Raw genomic sequence first — 17714 nt, 5'->3', positions numbered from 1 at the left:
TACTACATTCTGCAGTGATTACTTTCCAACCACCCAGGGGGAAAGGCATATAATATTATGTTAAAAATAGAATGAATTTTGGTTTCCATTGCTTCCTCCTAATCTCTTGGCCTAAATTCATTCATTCAAGTCAACAAATAATTATTGTATGTCTGCTTGTGCCAGGCACTATTCTAGGGCTTGGGATATAGCAACGAACAAAACGAAGATCTTTGCAGTTTTGGAGCTCTGAGTTCTAGCAGGGGAGACGCTATGCACCAAGCATCATAAATAAGTAAATTATATCACATATTAGAAAATAGTAAGTGTTAGTGTTAAAAGGTGGTAAGCACTATGGAAAAAGAAAAGGAATGTCAGAAAGGAGGCAGTTACAAGATTATGATTTTAAATTGGGTTGTCATGGTAGGCTTTGTTTAGGAGGCAACTTTTGAACAAACACTTGAAGGAAATGAGGGATTTATCCATGCATAGATTAGAGGGATGAGTGTTCCAAGTAAAGGGAATGGGCCTGGCATGTTCCTGGGACAGAAAGGAGACTAGTGAGGCAGAGTGGTAGGATATGCAGTCAGTGGGGTCAGATCACATACAGCCTTTTGCGGAGTTACACTTTTTCTCTGAAAGAGATGGGGAAGTCCATTTTGAGCAGAGGTATGATGCAATCTTACATTTTAAAAGGATCCGTGGCTGCTAGATTGAGAACAGAGTGGTATGGAGCAGGGGGTCAAAGGTAGAAGTGGGCAGTCAGTTCAGTGGTTATTCAGTTAAGTACTTTAGCAATAATTCAGGTAAAAAATGATGGTGGATTGCATCAGAGTGATGGTATAGTGGCAGAGGTGGTGAGAAGTGGTCTGATTCTAGGTATCTTTTAATGCAAAGACAATAGAATTTAGTAACAGTGGCTGTGATGTGTGAGAGGAAGAAAGGAGTCAAGAACGACCCCAAGGGTTTTGGCTTAGGCCACTGCAAGGATGGAGTTGAGATGAGAAAGGCTGTGGTAGAACAAGTTTGTGGGGAAAATCAGGGTACAGTTTAGGTTATGTTGAATTTGAGATGCTGCTGTATATCCAAGTGAATACAGTGAGTATGTAGTTGGATGTGTGAGTTTGAAGTTCAGGAGACAAGTCTGGGCTGGCATTATAAACTTAGGGTTTTTTAGCATGAAAGTGTTATTTAAAGCCAGGAAGCTGGATAAGATCATCAGGGAAGTGATTTTTAAAAGAGATGAGGATCAAAAACTGAGTGCTGCATCTTCTAATTTATAGGAGGTTTGGGAGAAGAGGGGGAACCAGCAAAAGGTATTGAGAAGGAGTATGTAGTGAGGTGAGGGGAGAATCAGTCAAATGTGGTATCCTAGAAATCACATGAAAAAGGAGGTTCAGAGAAGATGGAGTTATTAGCTGAGTCAAATGCTGCTCGGGGTCAAGTAAGTTGAAGGCTGAGAATTGTCCAGTAGATTTAGTAACTTGGGGGTCATAGTGATCCTGATAGAAGCAACTTGAGTGGTAGAGGCAAAGGCTAGACTGGGATTCATGTACAACAAAAAAGAAAAGAAAAGAATTGAAAACAACAAATACCAACAACTCTTTGGAGAAGTTTCGCCATTAAGAGGAACAAAGAAATGGAGGAAGATGTAGGAAAGTGTGGTCCTGATTTGATCTTTTTTGTTGTCCATAATTATTTATCTAGACTCTAATCTTTGTTCTTCTTTACCAAGCTGGTATTTCCTACTGGTCACTTTTGTTTTGTTTTGTTTTGCCAGACCAGATCACCAATTAAGGTTTTCCTTGACCAACACACAGTTCATTTTTCTGGAGGTCAGACAGCAATAGTTGCTGCTTTCCACCTTGAAATTGGCTAATCTCCTTTCATTACAATGAGAATCTCAGGCTTAGGTGAGGTAATTTTGGCAATATAAGGCAAAGATGATGATGGTAATAATAGTAGTATTATTATAATACTTGTATATCACTTACTGTGAGCCAGGCACGATTTGAAGTGCTTTACATAAATTAAATCATTTAACCTTTACAGTTTCCCTATGAGCTAGGTACAGTTATTATCCATATTTTATAGATAAGGGATTTGAGGCAGAAAAATAATCAAGTAACTAGTTTTAAGAAAACAACAATTAATAATGGTGGGGCTGGGATTAAAATTCTGACAGTCTAACATGAGAGTTTATGCTCTTGAAGCAACTGGAGAATTTTCAGAGCAAGATGTTAACCAGGGAGATTTCATTTCACATGATATGATATGAGAATTGGTTAGAGTGGATGGATTAAGCTCTTTGAGAATCAAGATAGAATACAGGACCTGATTGGGCGTTTTCCCAGATTAGCTACCTTACATTAGTGACTTGTCGCCAGCTGCATCCTGGAATCAGGTGGTAGAGCATTCTTCAAAGATAACTTTTTAAAGGACTGTTTCCTGTGTGTTTCTTCAAGTTTCATGAATTCCTTTTTGAATATATATATATATATGTATGTACAGATACATATATATATGTGATATAATAGTATATATTAAGTACCTACTCTTGGCATAAGAGAAAAAAATTCTCTTTCCTTCCCCCTATGGGAAGCTTATTTGTTTACCATGTAGGCTAGAGAATCATCTGGAAACCGAAATAGAAAGGACTGTGTATGTGAATGTGATACTTTGCTGTGTTTTAAGTATCTTAAAGTTTCTATATATTTAGAGATGAAGTATGAACTAAATGACTCTTTGTTAAGTATTATTTCTTAGAGCCCTGGTGGTGAGCAGTTGCCACTGAATCCTTCATTAATAATCCCTTCCTTTTCCATAAGGACTTGCCAACACCTATAAAGTATTCACTAGGAGAATTAAAGTCATATAAAAATAATCGGTATTTGCTTCCTTCAAGGCATACATTTAAATGCGTTGCTTTATTCCCTTGCTCCTTGGCTGCCTCCTATGTTTAGTAACACTAGGTCAGCAGACTTCCTCTTTTAAGGTTCATCTGCTGGCCATTTCAATTTCCCATGAGAAAGCAAACCTGCCACTCTTTTACCCTTTTATCTTAATGTTTCTTCCATTTATGTCATAGTGTCTCGTGGGTTTGCATTTCTCAGTAATAATGGCACTGCTGGTAAATAGAAAACAATGAATGTGATGATGCACCCATCATCGTCATCATCATCATCATCACCATCTTCTTGTGAGCCTTTAAAAAATTCCTTTTGTGATTTCAAGAGGGGTGGTCATCTTTGATAATAACTTCTCAGTGATTTCATCTTTTTAAAATTTTTTACATTTTGTTTACTTATTATATTTATTTTCGTTTCATTCCAATATGGTTAACACCCAGTGTTAATATTATTTGATTTTTTTTTAAAGATTTTATTTATTTATTTGACAGACAGAGATCACAAGTAGGCAGAGAGGCAGGCAGAGAGAGAGAAGGAGGGAGGAAGAAGCAGGCTCCCCGCTGAGCAGAGAGCCGATGCGGAGCTCGATCAGGACCCCGAGATCATGACCCGAGCCGAAGGCAGAGGCTTTAACCCACTGAGCCACCCAGGCGCCCCTTGATTTCATCTTAAAAGGAATTTCATCTTAAAAGGAATGCACTATTTTCAAGTGAATTATTTTAATCCATCATTGACAATTGGGTTTTGACCACTTGGTCCAGGTGGAAACATTCCACCACTGGTCTGCTTACCCCAGCCTCAGTTTTCACTTGAGCACTTTTTGGAGTGTAAAGTACAAATTGTGCTGTCTTCCCGTCTTGCAGTTTCATGTGTGATTGACTGTAATTGTAATGACTAATGTATATTGGGGGTTAATCATTGAAAATAATAGCTAACATTTATTGGGAGTTTGCTGTGTGCCAGGCTCTGTGATAACTATACTACAGGTATTAACTAACTTAATCTTTTTCTCTCATAAGATAAATGCTATAATTTCTGCATTTCTGGGAAAAGGAAACTAAGGCCCAGATTTATATGACTTGGTTCAAGTTACGGTGATACTTGCCATGCAGTGCCCCCTTTCAGGATATCCCTCTCTGTGATCAGTGGGCTAACTTATCATCTTGTGTACATTTCGCTTTTCTTCAAGATATAACATTGTTTAATGGACTATTTTAGAAATGTGTCTCTAGACAATAAATTTGCTTTAGAATGATTCCTGAGTGTTTATTCGGGTTCCTCATTGTATATGAAGAATTTGATGGGACAGGCAGTCTCCAGAGCCATTGTGTTCTTTTCTCTTTTCTCTGAACCTGTTTGCAACCAGAGTGACCTAACTGAACTCTTTGTTTCGTAATCATCACCTAGACTCTGTCATTATTAAAAATAATGCAGTTTGGTCAAGATTATGGCTTTTAATTGGGTTGTGAAAGAAACTCAAGTTGAAGAAATGTTGTCAGGATCATTGGGGAATTAATAGCCACTTGATGCAAGAAGGAAGCTGAAAGGAACACTGGCTCTCTTATTATGTGGTGTCCGGGCAAAGTCGAGTTATGCTCTTACTATTTCATTTCATTTTTTGAAAGAAATTGTTATTGCAGAACTATTGGCTTCCTTTCTTTCTCAACTGTGGCTATAACGTTTTATTGTACGTGTGTACTTTTGAGAGAGAGTTGGTCTCTGAAGTGGGAGTTAGGAGAGGAAAGTATTTGAAATGGAAATGTCTTAAAATCTTGTCTCTTTCCAGTTGCACATTGGATTTCCTTAGGATTTAGAAACAAAATAGAAATTAAAAACCACAGTCACCTTCTTTTTGAACCAGAAAATACTTTACTTATCAGTATAGAAAAGATCTAGTTGAAAGACAATAGATCTTGCATTTTGTTGCAGACTGCTCCAGACACTGATCAGCTGGCAAAGAAAAGCAAATATTAACTTTCTCTTTTTCCCCACCTTCTCACAATGGCCTGGTAATACTTTTGTATTCCTGTTTGGAGGATTTAATGGCGTTGTTAATATGTGGGAAAACATTGTGATTGGAGACTTTAACAAAATAGTGAGTAGGTTTCTTTCTTTCTTTCTTTTTTCTTTTAAGTTCCATGTTTACGTTCTTACTGGGTGTGTGTCTTTCCAAGTGCTCCAGGTTAAGAACTAAATGTGTTAGAAAAACAGATGTAATGCAAATAAATAGGAAGAGTTCTCATTTCCTTCAGTGAGCAAAGTTCTGAGTTCCTGAGCAATAATTCCATGGTACTTTCTCTCCATATCAGTTGTGCTGACCCCCGCTTCTTTCTCATGACTCGTGTCATAACTGATTAATGATCTATAGGGCCAGACAACAATTCACCTACATATGGTAAAGGGTCATAATGCACTAACATAGTGTAAAGATCACTCTTGCCAACAATTAATTAGGGGAATTCACTTTATGAAGCCCTGTTTACAGACTGACATCTGGAGAAATTCTTAACCTGGATCTATTCCAATCTGTAGGATTTATGGACTGTACTTGCTTTTTTGTAAATGGGACTCTTTTTCTGCTTGGTACATTCTGTTTACATAATTTTCAATGGATGAAAATAGCTATGTTCCCATATTTCTTAATCCTCTGTACCAAGTGGACCTAAATTCTAAATGGTGGCCTAGCTAAAAGAATACTTAGACACCTATCATTATTCAAGTTGTGGAAACCTCTTAATGCCAGGAGCACCCTGCTCTCTTAAATCCAGACTCTGACTGGAGCCCTTACACCCCAAGGGACTTAATATTTAGCCTTTACCGGGATTTTAAACTTGTTGAGACACATGCTAGACCTCTTAAAACATATTAGCCTCCCTTTTATTCACACACTTGGTCTCTGCTGTGAGGTGTGAAATGGAAATATTTTCAAACATAGGTACATGCATAGTCTTGAACACATTTTAAGTTCTCCCTGTGTGTGTGTGGGGTGGGGGGATCAAAGCTTATTATTAAGCAGCAGAATTGGATTCCCAAACATTTCACAGGTTGTCATGTTGGACACACATTACAGTGACCTGAACCTGCCTCTCTTTGCTAGCCTTTATTATCTCTGTTACTGTTGACATGGTTAGCATGGCATCTGCAAATACAGGGAAAAAGAAAAGTTGTAGAATGTACTGAAACAGAACATAGGAATGCAAATATTATATGTTGGAACTGGACACCTAGAACTAGATAGAAAAGCATTTTCTTCTTCTTTGCTGAATTTTGAAACAGTAAAATTGAGCCAGGTTAAGGGTGGGGTGCTTCCACATTACAACAAAGTAAAGGGCAGCTGGAAGTGGAGATGAGAAAGACACAGACTTATGTCCTCCAGTTCCTCCATTAGAGTAGCAGTGTCGTCATATGACATCATCCTAATGTACCATGCTGTGGTAGAAGCACATTAAGCAGTATGGTACATTTGCAAGAACTTTATTTCCAAGATGTGTTTTGATGAGGTCTGTGCCCATTGTATTTATTAACAACCATGAATAAATATATATATATATATATATATATATATATATACACACACACACACACACATTCATATATATTTTTTTTTCTTGAACACTTCTGCTCAGTAAATAGATTTCTAAACCCAATTTCACAGAAATGCTGGTTCTCTAAAATCACTCTCAAATACAAAACAGAGTTATACATATGCAGGTGCACACACACATGCACACACAACACACACACACACACACACACACACACCAGTCATTAGTCATAAAATTTCCAACAAGGATAAGCTTACCACTTATGATGTGCTCTTAAGGAAATGTCAAGTTCAAGTATGGGACAGACCAGACACTTTGATCTGAAATCCAATTTAGAAGAAGAGAGATTGGTGGAGGATCGATTAGGGAAGTGCACACCCCACTTTTCCTCCAGAGCCTTTGCTTTTTATTCCACTGTAGCCCTGGTGTAGGTCTTTAATCTGTGTTTTATCAACAACTCTTCCTAGCTATACCTCTTATTCTGTATTACATTTTCCTAACTGCTAATGTATTTTTATGCTTGAATATTTGATCATCTACACCTTCAGCAAGTTGCCCCAAATATCTTACATAGCAGCAGTATGTACACAGAATCATAGCCTATATTGGTGATTCATCCTTTCTCTTCACCTTTCCTTTTCATCCTCTGTCTCCTGTCCCTTCTACCTACATCCTTCCTTCCACTGGTCCATTTTGCTGAAAAGTTTCTAAATACTCAACTAAAATCACTATACAAATGTACAGTAGGATACTTGGCTTTTTAAGATGTGGTGTCCTTGGGTTAGAAAAAAATATATTTAAAAACAATTAGGAAAATGAACACAGTAAAGGAGAATTATCAGAAAAACTCCTATACATGTCTGTATTCCTGTGTGCTTGTGTGTGTTCACACTCACACATGTATAGATAGATAAGGGGAGGGAGACCAAAACATTTCCCAATGACTATATTTATAGAGAAATTTGCAAATTACTACTCATAGTCTCTTTGGGAAGCTGTTCATATTTAAGATATTGAAATATTCTTTTCGAAGCACCCATTCCCACCCTTCATGTGAATTACAGACCATTTAAATGAAATCTGAACGTTAACCTCAAAAAAATACTCTATCCATCAACTAAATCTTAATTAAATGAAGAATATCACTGGTGTGTATTTTTGAGGTTTCTGCTGTTTTTAATTCTAAGTGGCAATTCAAGCCACGTGAACAGATGATTCTTTGGCTGGCAAGTCAGAGCAGGGTCTGGGGTCATTTGTGATTCTCAGGTCACCTTGTTTGATTCCTCTCACGTATATGAAGAAGAGAGAAGAAAAGTTTTTTTCCTCCCTGAAGGAATGGAACATTCTCACCCATACACCCAATTGACTGCAAAGGTCACCATTGCAAGAAAATAAATCAGCAAAGTCCTAAAATACACCCAAAGAACAGCTTGCCAACCTGCTGGATTTTCTGTATCATTGAAAGGAAGTTCTAGTTAGGGCAGCCAAAGGAGGTGTTCTTGAGAAAGCTCTAGTGGTTTAGGAAGCAAGAGAATCAGAACTAGCTCTGGGATATCAGCAGCATGAGCTATCTTCTCTGAGCCTCTGTTTTGATGTCTACTAAATGAAGGCAGTTAAACTGAAAACAAGTTCTTTGATTCCACAAAAATGGTGCAGAAAGTACATCTTGCCAAAACATTAAGAGGGCAGAGATGATAAAATGTACTGTGTGCTAAGCACTGTACTGGGTGTACGTGGTCTCACATAATCCTCCCGATAGTCCTCTTTAAGGCCCTCTTTTTACAGATGGGGCAGCTGATAACTTGGCCTAGGTCCTGCCACCAGGCCCAGCCTGGTCCGCTACTGTGAGTTTCACAGTCTAGGTCAAGTCTCACTGCCTCCTTCCCCTACAGTGGCTTCAGTCACTGCCCACTTTGCTTTCACTTTTGATAAAAGGAAAGATAACCCCCTGGAGAAAATTCTAAAATATTGGAAACCTTAAGAATTTATAAAAAGAAACTTCCTATAAAAATTTTCCCTAGTCTAGTCATGAGAAAACTATCAGATAAATTCCAGTAGAAGGGCATTCTGCAATTTACTTGACCAATACTCCTCAAAAATGTCAAAACCATCAAAAACAAGGGGAAGTCTGAGGAGCTGTGAGGAGCCAAAGGATATATGACAACTACCGTCATGTGGTATTCTAGATGGGATCTTGAACAGAAGAAAGATATTAGGTAAAAGCTAAGGAAATTTGAATAAACAAGGACTTTGGTTAATAATAATTATTAATATTGGTTCATTGGCCATAACAAATGTACCACATTGATGCAAGGTATTATAATAGGAGAAACTGTGCAGAAGATATGTAAGAATTCACTGTACTATCTGCTAAATTTTTGTGAACATCTAAAATGGTTTTGAAAAGTAGTCTATTAAAAAAATTTATCACTGCCCAAACCAAAAATATTGTAGCAATGGGATAAACAATATGCTTTTTTTCTTCAATTTCTCTGTTTCACAATTTATTTATTTGAGAGAGAGAGAGTGAGTGCATAGAAGCAGGGAGTGGGAGGGAGGGGCAGAGGGAGAAGCAGACTCCCCACTGAGCAGGGAGTCTGATACCGACCTTGATTCCAGGACCCTGGGATCATGATTCATGACCTGAGCCAAAGACAGACACTTAACTGACAGAGCCACCCAGGCGCCCCAACAATATGCTTTTAAACTAGTACTATTCTTGCTAATACTACTGCTTCTTCTTCTCCTCTTTTTTTCTTCCTCCTCCTTTCTCTCCTCCTCATCTTCTTCCTCCTCCACCTCCTTCTAGTTGTTATAGTAATACTGTAAGGTAGTCTAACAGTGTTAAATGCCTCTAGAATCCTTTAGAGTTAGGATACTATATGAAGAGTGACTTTCTGTGAGCCTTGGATTAGCCCAGGGATTGGCAAACTATTTATGGTTTATGGGCTAACTCTGGCCTACTACCCGTTCTAGTAAATAAAGTTTTATTGGGATACAACCAATGCTAATCATGTTTATTTATTATTTTTGGTTGCATTTGCAGTACAATGGCAAAATCTCTACACCAGAGATCAGATAGCCTGCAGAGTTTAAAAAATAATCTATCTGGTCAACCCCTGGTTTAGACTATTTGGGTTAAGGTAGAGGGTGAGGCAGGTAAGCTGGGCCACCAGGATTCATATAGGGATAGGATCAAATATTAGAATTCAGCTGATCAAGTAGAAGGAAAAGTGTAAGATAGGGCATGAGTAAAAAAGTAGTCTATTTCAGAGATGGCCACATGTTTAAGGTTTCCAGGCACTTTCTTTTCTTGCTGCAGAGCTGTGTCTTGGCCCGTAGGTGCTTCAACCTGTGTGACCCCTACCCTTTCAGACTCCCACCTTTAGGGACCTTTATCTTGGCCTATTTACTCTTCTTTTAGTGTTCTTGACTTTTATCTGAAAATATAGTCAAGACTTACTGTGTTTTCCACACACATCAATTTCTCTCTTATGAAGGAGGGATGCCATAGTCTCTCTTTTATAGATAAGGAAACTGAAGCTTGTTTAAGTGAAATAAGTTGCTCTGGAGGATTGGTTGGCTCATAAATGCAGTGCCACAGTTTGAATTGAGGACTCAAAACACACCATTAAACCCCCTACACCATGCCTACCTTCAGTGCTAGAGATAGCTCTCACCAGCTCATGAGAGCCAATTGTTGAATTTTTAGGAATTCTGTGAGCTAGTTGATAAATTCAGCTTTTATTAAAAACTAAATTCCGTATATTTATATCAAATGCACTGTATCAGGAAGAAAGATAATATACCTCAACACTCTTTACTATTTTACTCTGTGCTCTTGAGGTGGTTGTTCTCCACAGAGTCTATGGTGAAAGTGCTAACTGTGTGCAGCCCTGCCTGGCTTAGTGGGCGATGTCACTTTGCTTGCTTGAAACTGGCCATGGTGGGAGTATTTACACCATGGACATGCACAGGCACTACAGATGAGGGCTTTACTTTTCTCTCTTGCCAGCTAGCTGGTAACATATTTATTGGCATGTCAATGTTTACTTTGCATTCTGATTTTGATCTCTATCTAGTTTTCCAGAGGATAGTCACATTTGTTTCTGCCTGGCCTCCTCTCTTGACCTTTGAATTCTATAACTTAATAGTTGATGCCACAATAGCAACCTAGGGAGAGAACCTGAGCTCTTTTTTATTGTTATTTTTATTTGTTTGTTTTTCTGACACTGGGTAGAAAATCCTAATGTAATTCCCTTGTTGAGAAAATATGTTCCGCACAGTTAAGGAGGAAGTTCAACCATTTTAAATGCAGAGACAGGTTTGAGGATGGTTTGGACTCCCTAAAAAATGCTAGAGTTGCATTATCTTTGTAAATTTAGAGTGAACTCTTATTCAGAATTCTAGGTAAGGTTTTTTTTTTGCTTAAGTAATTTCCTGGCTACATGAGGATTGCTATATGTATTAATGGGTTATTAACTTGCAAGAAAACAAATTTTTACAGCTAGGTTTGGTTAACACAAATGAGCTTGTGCATAATTTGGTAACAATTCAGAGGAAGGGGCAGTGTAGTAAACTGCCTCAAAAAGATCTTTCTAAACATCATTGGTGTAGTCTCCAATTTATAGACTACCTTGTTCCAAATGCTCCTATGCTGATAATTCAAAATTCATGATACACGCTTCACATTTTACAACCTGCAGGGTTACCTGTAGGGGTTAGCTATCGCTTACAACATTGTTCTCTTATGACAGTGTACCCAGAGTTCCAACTCCTGATCTCAGTTTCCCTTAATGAATCCCTCTTATAAAAGAGCACAGAAATACAAGTGGATCCCCATTTTTGTGGCAGCAACAGGTATTGAAGAACATGGACATCTCCCTGCCAGGGAGATGGGGGTTGTTCTGGACACTATGCAGTGAGGGAGCTGCCAGCCAGATATCTGAAGAGAACAGAGAAGTGAGAAGCCCCTGTTGTTGCCAAAATAAGTTTGCTGGCTATCCAAACTTTAGATAATTAGGAGTTTTCTGAATTATTATTCCTAAACTCTAATTCTGTATGTATATCTTGTGTCACTGCTGTTCAAAGTGTGGCTAGAAGGGGTTCCTGGGTGGCTCAGTGGGTTAAAGCCTCTGCCTTCAGCTCAGGTCATGATCCCAGAGTCCTGAGATCGAGCCCCGCATTGGGGCTCTCTGCTCAGCAGGGAGCCTGCTTCCTCCTCTCTCTCTGCCTGCTTCTCTGCCTACCTGTGATCTCTATCAAGTAAATAAAAAAATTTTTTAAACAAACAAACAAAACACAAAGTGTGGCCAGAAGACTGACATCTGCCTGTAGATTTTTTTGTGAATCTGAAATTGAGAGTAACTGTTTAGAAACTTTTAGCAATTGACAGAGTACTTTTACAAAGATTAAATCTATTAATAGATGAGGGGTGTTATATTTTTATTTCATTTTTCTAATAATTCCTTTTATTGTTATGAACATTTTACAAAAGTATTAGTTTAGATAAATAAGAAACTTTAAAAACTGCTCCTTTTGAGAAGCTTGGCTGCCATGGGAAGAGCTGGGCTACAGCTCATATAGACTTGCTGTGTGACCTCTGGCAAATGAGGTAATCTCTTGGTTTACATTTAATAAAGTGAGACTTTCTAGCAGGCCTGACACTTAGTCTTGCAAAGCTAAGTCAGGGATGCAAAAAATGTCAACATTTTTTTTTCTTTATGAACAAGAAGGTGGGAAACTCAGTCTCAGTTATTATTGCCCACCCCACCTCCCCTGGCTCCTGTCTCCCTGGAGCTCAAAAAATGAGAGTGCAGTACTGTCCACAGCCTTTTTGCCCAAGCCCACAGCGGAGGCTTGGTGGGAGACCAAGTCCTTGCTGAGGTTGGGGCTCCTGATGCCTAGCCCTCCTTGTGCCTGTATCTCCATCACTTGATGCCTTGCTCCCCTGGAGTGGTCCAGCCTGGCTCTCTTTACCCTCTGAATTACCACTAGAGAAAATCTTTCCCCAGAGACACTTTCATATCTTCCATGAGCTCAGGCTTTGGGAAAACTAAGGCTAGAAAAGAGTATTTTCAGGTTACTTTTGATATGGCCCCAGTACAAATTTCTAAGGCAAGGAAGCACAAAATGGCCTGGAGAAATTAGGGGGGAAGAGGCATATGGGAGGGAAAGCTGAAGAAAAAACACAAGTTAATATCAATACTTTTGTAATTGTAAAATGGGACCAACAAACCCTTCTTTATAGGGTTGCCTGAGGATTAAGTAAGTTAATGCACTGAGAATTCATAGCCTGGTGCCCAGAATGCAGTAAGTCCATAGTACTATGATTTCCAGATCAGGAGGTCCCTGGCTCTAACTTGTTTTTGCCTATTGGCTCTTATGTTCTGTACACACAATGTGTGTTTGGATGATTTCATCCAGCTGTGGTTTTTCTTCTTCTTATCCTTTGATGACACAGGCTCTAAGCCAAGGGTACTTCATCGGGCGTCTGTGGAACCCAGGCTCCACTTCCATGGATGGGCTTTAGAGGGTCTCTGATAGTCTGGAAGTTTTATGTTTTATTTTTGTTTTACTGTTTATGCTGAAATTTTTAACAAGAAAGTATTTTTTTCTTAGCAAAAATCTTATCAGTTATACTCATCTGTCCTTGGCAGATTCAGTTCTAGTAGCTGTGGGGCAAGGACTAGGATTCCACATTTCGAATAAGCTCCCTGGTGATATCCAGTGCTGTGGGGTCCAGTGATCTCACTTAAACTAGCAAGCCTTAAGTGACTTTTGACTTTAAGGATGTGCCTTTCATTGCCTATTAACTTCACCGAACTTGCCATTTTCTTTTTTTCCCCCAACATATCTGGTCATCAGAAGCAGCCACCCTATTCTGGAATGCTTATAATTATAAATATTTCCACCCCACAGCTATTTAATCTGCCAGTCTTGACGTCTACATGTACTTCATTCCAGTTAGCCATGGATGAAAGCTTACATAATTATGTAACAGGGTTATGCCCATCCTGTTTGCTCCCACCCATGGAGCCCCTATTTCTTACACATAGGTGGGCAATCTAAGCTCCAAATTCTGTGTTGAAGGCCTGTTTTTTTAGAACTATTTCCAGTATCAGTGATTTTTACAATAAAGCAGAGCCTGAGGCAAGGATTAAAATGCTGGTTTATTTGGCAAACTCAGAGAAGGGAGGATGAGGAAAAAGGTAAAGGAGTGAAGGAAATGTGTGATATAATATAAAGTACTTCATCCTGTGCTGGTGACCACTTGTCTCAAAGAGCCATGAAGAGACATGGTACATCTACCCAGCATACAGTACTTTCCTGGAGGTTGGTAAAAGAAAAGTAATAATTCAGAGTCTACCTAAGGAGAGGCAGGAGGGAAATTCTCTGCCCAAGTTTTTCCCTTCTCCCATTTTCCATTGGTCAGGATGTCAGATCCCATACTTTATTCTTTCTTCCAAACCAGGAGGGCAGAAACTCTAGGCATACGGTTGTTCAGTCTGACTACATGGAGACATCCCAAAAAAGGGGGATGGGATTCCCAGGGCAAGTGACTGGTCAGCCCTGCAGTGGGATTTGAGAGATTTTTTTTTTTTTTTAATTTCACTGTACTAAGGACAAGGAAAAAAAATTTTGTGCCAAGAAGAAAAGAAGAAAAATATAAGTTGTTCATAGTCTGTAATGACTGACTTGTCCTTCATGTCTGTGTGATTAAAGAACTAGGAAGTGCATTTAAGTCTTTATCCTCTGTCTTGCGTTAGTATTGAGTCAGCTGGAATAAAAAAGGTGGACCCTACTTAATCAGTGGAGACCTGCCTCTCTCCAAAAATGTGGCAGACACCACTAACTGATCACTGCAGTCTTCCCATTTGTTGGCTGGGTATACTGAGGTTTCCTTGTGTGTGAAGATAGCTTCCTCCCTCCCTTTGCCTTAGGGATGCCTTAACCTGATTTGTGAGTGTGCAATTAAAAACCAAGCCATTCTTAGTCCTTTTTTTTCCTTGAGTTCAGGTTCTATTCTGTAAGGAGCACACTCCTTCTTTCTGTTCTTCCCTATCATTGGTCTTACAGAAGTACTTCTCCCTCACCCCACACGCCCTACTTTTTATCTCAATTGGGTGAGGGGTCAAGAAGAGAAGGGTGCTATCTCTTGGGCTTCTCCAAGGTTCCAGCACCTCAGAGCCTGCACTGACCTCACAGTACTCTAAGTGGTGCTCCTTGCCATCACACTCAGTGGATTGCCAGGTGAGACCTGAGACCTGCAGCCACAGTACCTCTTTGACTAATGCTGCAACTGAGGAGCCATAAAGTAAGTGGCCAGGTGACACGTGCTTTGGGAGTTGTCAGGCTTGGCTGTGAGTTGGGCCTTATTCCTGACTCCTTAGGAGCTATGTGACCTTGGCAAGTTACTGCATCTCATGAGATCTGTCTTCTTATCTGTAAAATGAGAATAATACTCTCTATTTCATGGTTTCTAGAAATGAAATGAGATAATATGGACAGGGTTTCTAGCATTTAGAAAGTACTCAATAATAATCATTGTTACCATGATATACAGGCTTTGGAAAGAAATTAAAAATAAACCTGGTCCTTCTTCTGGATGAGACCCTTGCCATTTTCAGATACAGCCAGGCAAGTTCCATTGCACTGTTGGAGAATTCTAACATATCCTGTTGGGGAACCTCTGAGGCTACCTCTAATTCTTATTTGATGAATGTGGAGATGCTTTTCTCTCAAGTTTCCCTTGGCACCAATTTCTTTGTTCAGAGTTGATGCAGAGGAATAAGGTGTCTTCTCCTTCAGATGTGGGATCTTGCCATTTCCCTCTCATTTGAATCATGTGGTTTACAAATCAGTGCTGTGATATCCTGTCTTTCATTATAAACCCCCTCATGCATAAGCCAAACTTGAGTACAGAGGCTTTGGACTCCATGTGTGAGAAGCCTCAGACAAGGAAAAGAAAAAAAAATCACACTACATTAACAAGAAGAATGGCTTTGGGAAAAAAAAATTGTGTAATATACAGCATGTCAGTACATTTTCCAGGAAACGATAGCAAATTAGTCAAATCAAGTTACAGATACAGTCAAGAAATTCTCACATGAGTTTCCCCTACAAGATTTTGGTGAATAAAATCAAATGACTTATACCCAGTATTTTAAAAGTGTAGCAGTTCTGGCTCATCCTCAAGTCACTGTGGATTTCACTTGAAATTGAAAGCTTCCACAATGCAGCATATGGCTTCACTGTTGAATTATGAGGTGTTTGTGTCTGCACTGTGAGGTGCTGGACGCAGGGGTAGAATCAAAGTCCAGAGAAATACCACCACAGTCACCATCTCAGGACACCAGCAACCTTCTTCTTTGCTCAAGAAAGGTTTCGTAGTTGTGGACGATGTGCTTTGATTTTTATAGCTTCTGATGCTCTGGTACCAGAGAGAATTCCTGCTGAGGTGCCTTTAAGTTACAGATATCACATATGTCCTTTCTGAATTCAAAAAGAATAAAGACAACACCACTGCTGTTGTTGCTAAGTGATTGTTGCTAAGTGTTGCAAAGATGTCTTTTGGGGGCAATTACTCATTCCTAGTATTTTTCACCAAAGAGAGACATTTGAAATTATTCTTTTTGGTCTGGTCCTGAAGATTGTTTTCACATCGTTTGTTATCTTTATGATTGGTATGTTCTTAAGCTGCGGTTGCCGTGTGGAGAGGCAGATTTTCCTACACACTGCTTAAAATACTGTGTATATTTTTTCCAACTAGGTGGCTGTACTACCATCCCAGAATCAGACTTAGAGGAAAGATCAATAGAACAAGATTCCACTGAACTGTTTACCAACCACAAACACCTCATTGCAGAGACTCCCATGCCTGGTAAGAAAATGGGTGGCCTTCACCAATGATATGTCAAGGGCAGTGGCACCTCTGGTCAGTTCTTGTCATACCAGAGAACATTTTGCAAAGCTGCTTATTTTCCAACTCCTCCATCCTTCCCCTCAACATTGGTGCAGCTGAATTTGATCGTTTGTATGTTCCTTTCAATATTGAAACTTCTTTCTCTCTCTCTCTCTCTCACTTTCTTTTTTCTAGACGTTTCACCCCTCCAAGGAGTCTCGGAATAGTTCAAGTAGAGTCTGGACGAGGAGAAGATGGCCTTCCCAGGGTTGATCCTGGGTGGACCTCATGCCAAGCACAGATGTAGGGCTGGTCCAGGTGCTTCATCCATCTCACCTGCTTGGAGATGATACTATGTAGACATGGGGATTGGGACTTTTTTTATTTTGCTAGGAGGACTTGTAATACCATGGGCAGGTCAATTGAAAGTTGTCTTATCTGGAAAAGCTATTGCTGCTTTTTGGTGATCTGTATACTTATAGCCATCGGGTATAGTGAGAGGACATCTTTTGGGGACATACTTTATAATGCAGAGACCTAGATCCAAAGTAATTTGATACCCCCCTTTTTTTTCCTCACAGAATTCTTATATAGTAAATGTATCAAATTTAATAAAGCATCTCATTGTCCAACAATATCTTGGATTTGATTTATAATTAGAGGGTTTTATAGTTGGTTTCTCTACATATTTTCTTCAAAGGAAAATAAATGAAAGGAATTGAAAACTTTGCTACTCCATGGTAAGACTTGAATATAATTGTTTTATAAATAAACCACAGAATATTCATATGATCTATTTACTCTATTATCCTAAAAATGGAAGAAGGTAAGTTTTTAGTATTGTAGGGAAATGTTAAAATATTTTTAGGGAAGATAGTATATTAACATCCTCTTTAGATTACCCCGTGGTGACACCTTTTAAAAATTAAGATTTTAAAAGGATTCACACATTAGAATTAAAATGTAAGGTTTTTCTATTGAAGAAATAAAAGAGATTTTACCAATTTCAAGTTAAAATTACAATTTCTAGTCTGATTTAAATAAATTAAAAATAAGTCTGTGCCAGTTTTGGAATCCCTGTCAGTCAGCATAAAGGGGGATATGTTTCATGGTTTTTCTATATATGAAATGTCAAAGAACTGCAGAGGATGTGTTATTTATTATTTCTAGCATTCTTTTTTAGGAGATGCAGCAGAAGATGTAATATTTTTAATTGTCAAGTATGGAAGTGGACATTGGACCAGAATCAACCATTAGGTTAATTTCACCCAGCGTGTGGGGACCAGTAAAAGATGTCATGGCTCCCCAAATGACTGTAGTTGCAGAAATGCAATGCTTCTGATCATCTTTAACAACTTCATTCAAGAAAGGTTACAA

General features: G+C 38.9%; 1 protein-coding gene across 4 annotated transcripts in view; it reads left to right on the top strand.

The window, feature by feature from the left end:
* Window positions 1–16972, top strand: part of BBS9 (Bardet-Biedl syndrome 9) — a 466978-nt gene extending 450006 nt beyond the window's left edge. For all 4 annotated transcript variants that reach the window (XM_046020573.1, XM_046020572.1, XM_046020574.1 and 1 more), the window contains 2 exons: window positions 16206–16316; window positions 16533–16972. In XM_046020573.1, the coding sequence (XP_045876529.1) occupies window positions 16206–16316; window positions 16533–16564 (143 nt within the window). In that variant the 3' untranslated portion in view covers window positions 16565–16972. The remainder of the gene's footprint in view (window positions 1–16205; window positions 16317–16532) is intronic.
* The last annotated feature ends 742 nt before the right edge of the window (window positions 16973–17714 follow it).

This window comes from Meles meles, chromosome 10 (assembly GCF_922984935.1).
Source record: "Meles meles chromosome 10, mMelMel3.1 paternal haplotype, whole genome shotgun sequence".
NCBI lineage: Eukaryota > Metazoa > Chordata > Mammalia > Carnivora > Mustelidae > Meles > Meles meles.
Note: the sequence above shows the minus strand (reverse complement) of the source record. Positions and strands in the feature narration are given on the sequence as shown.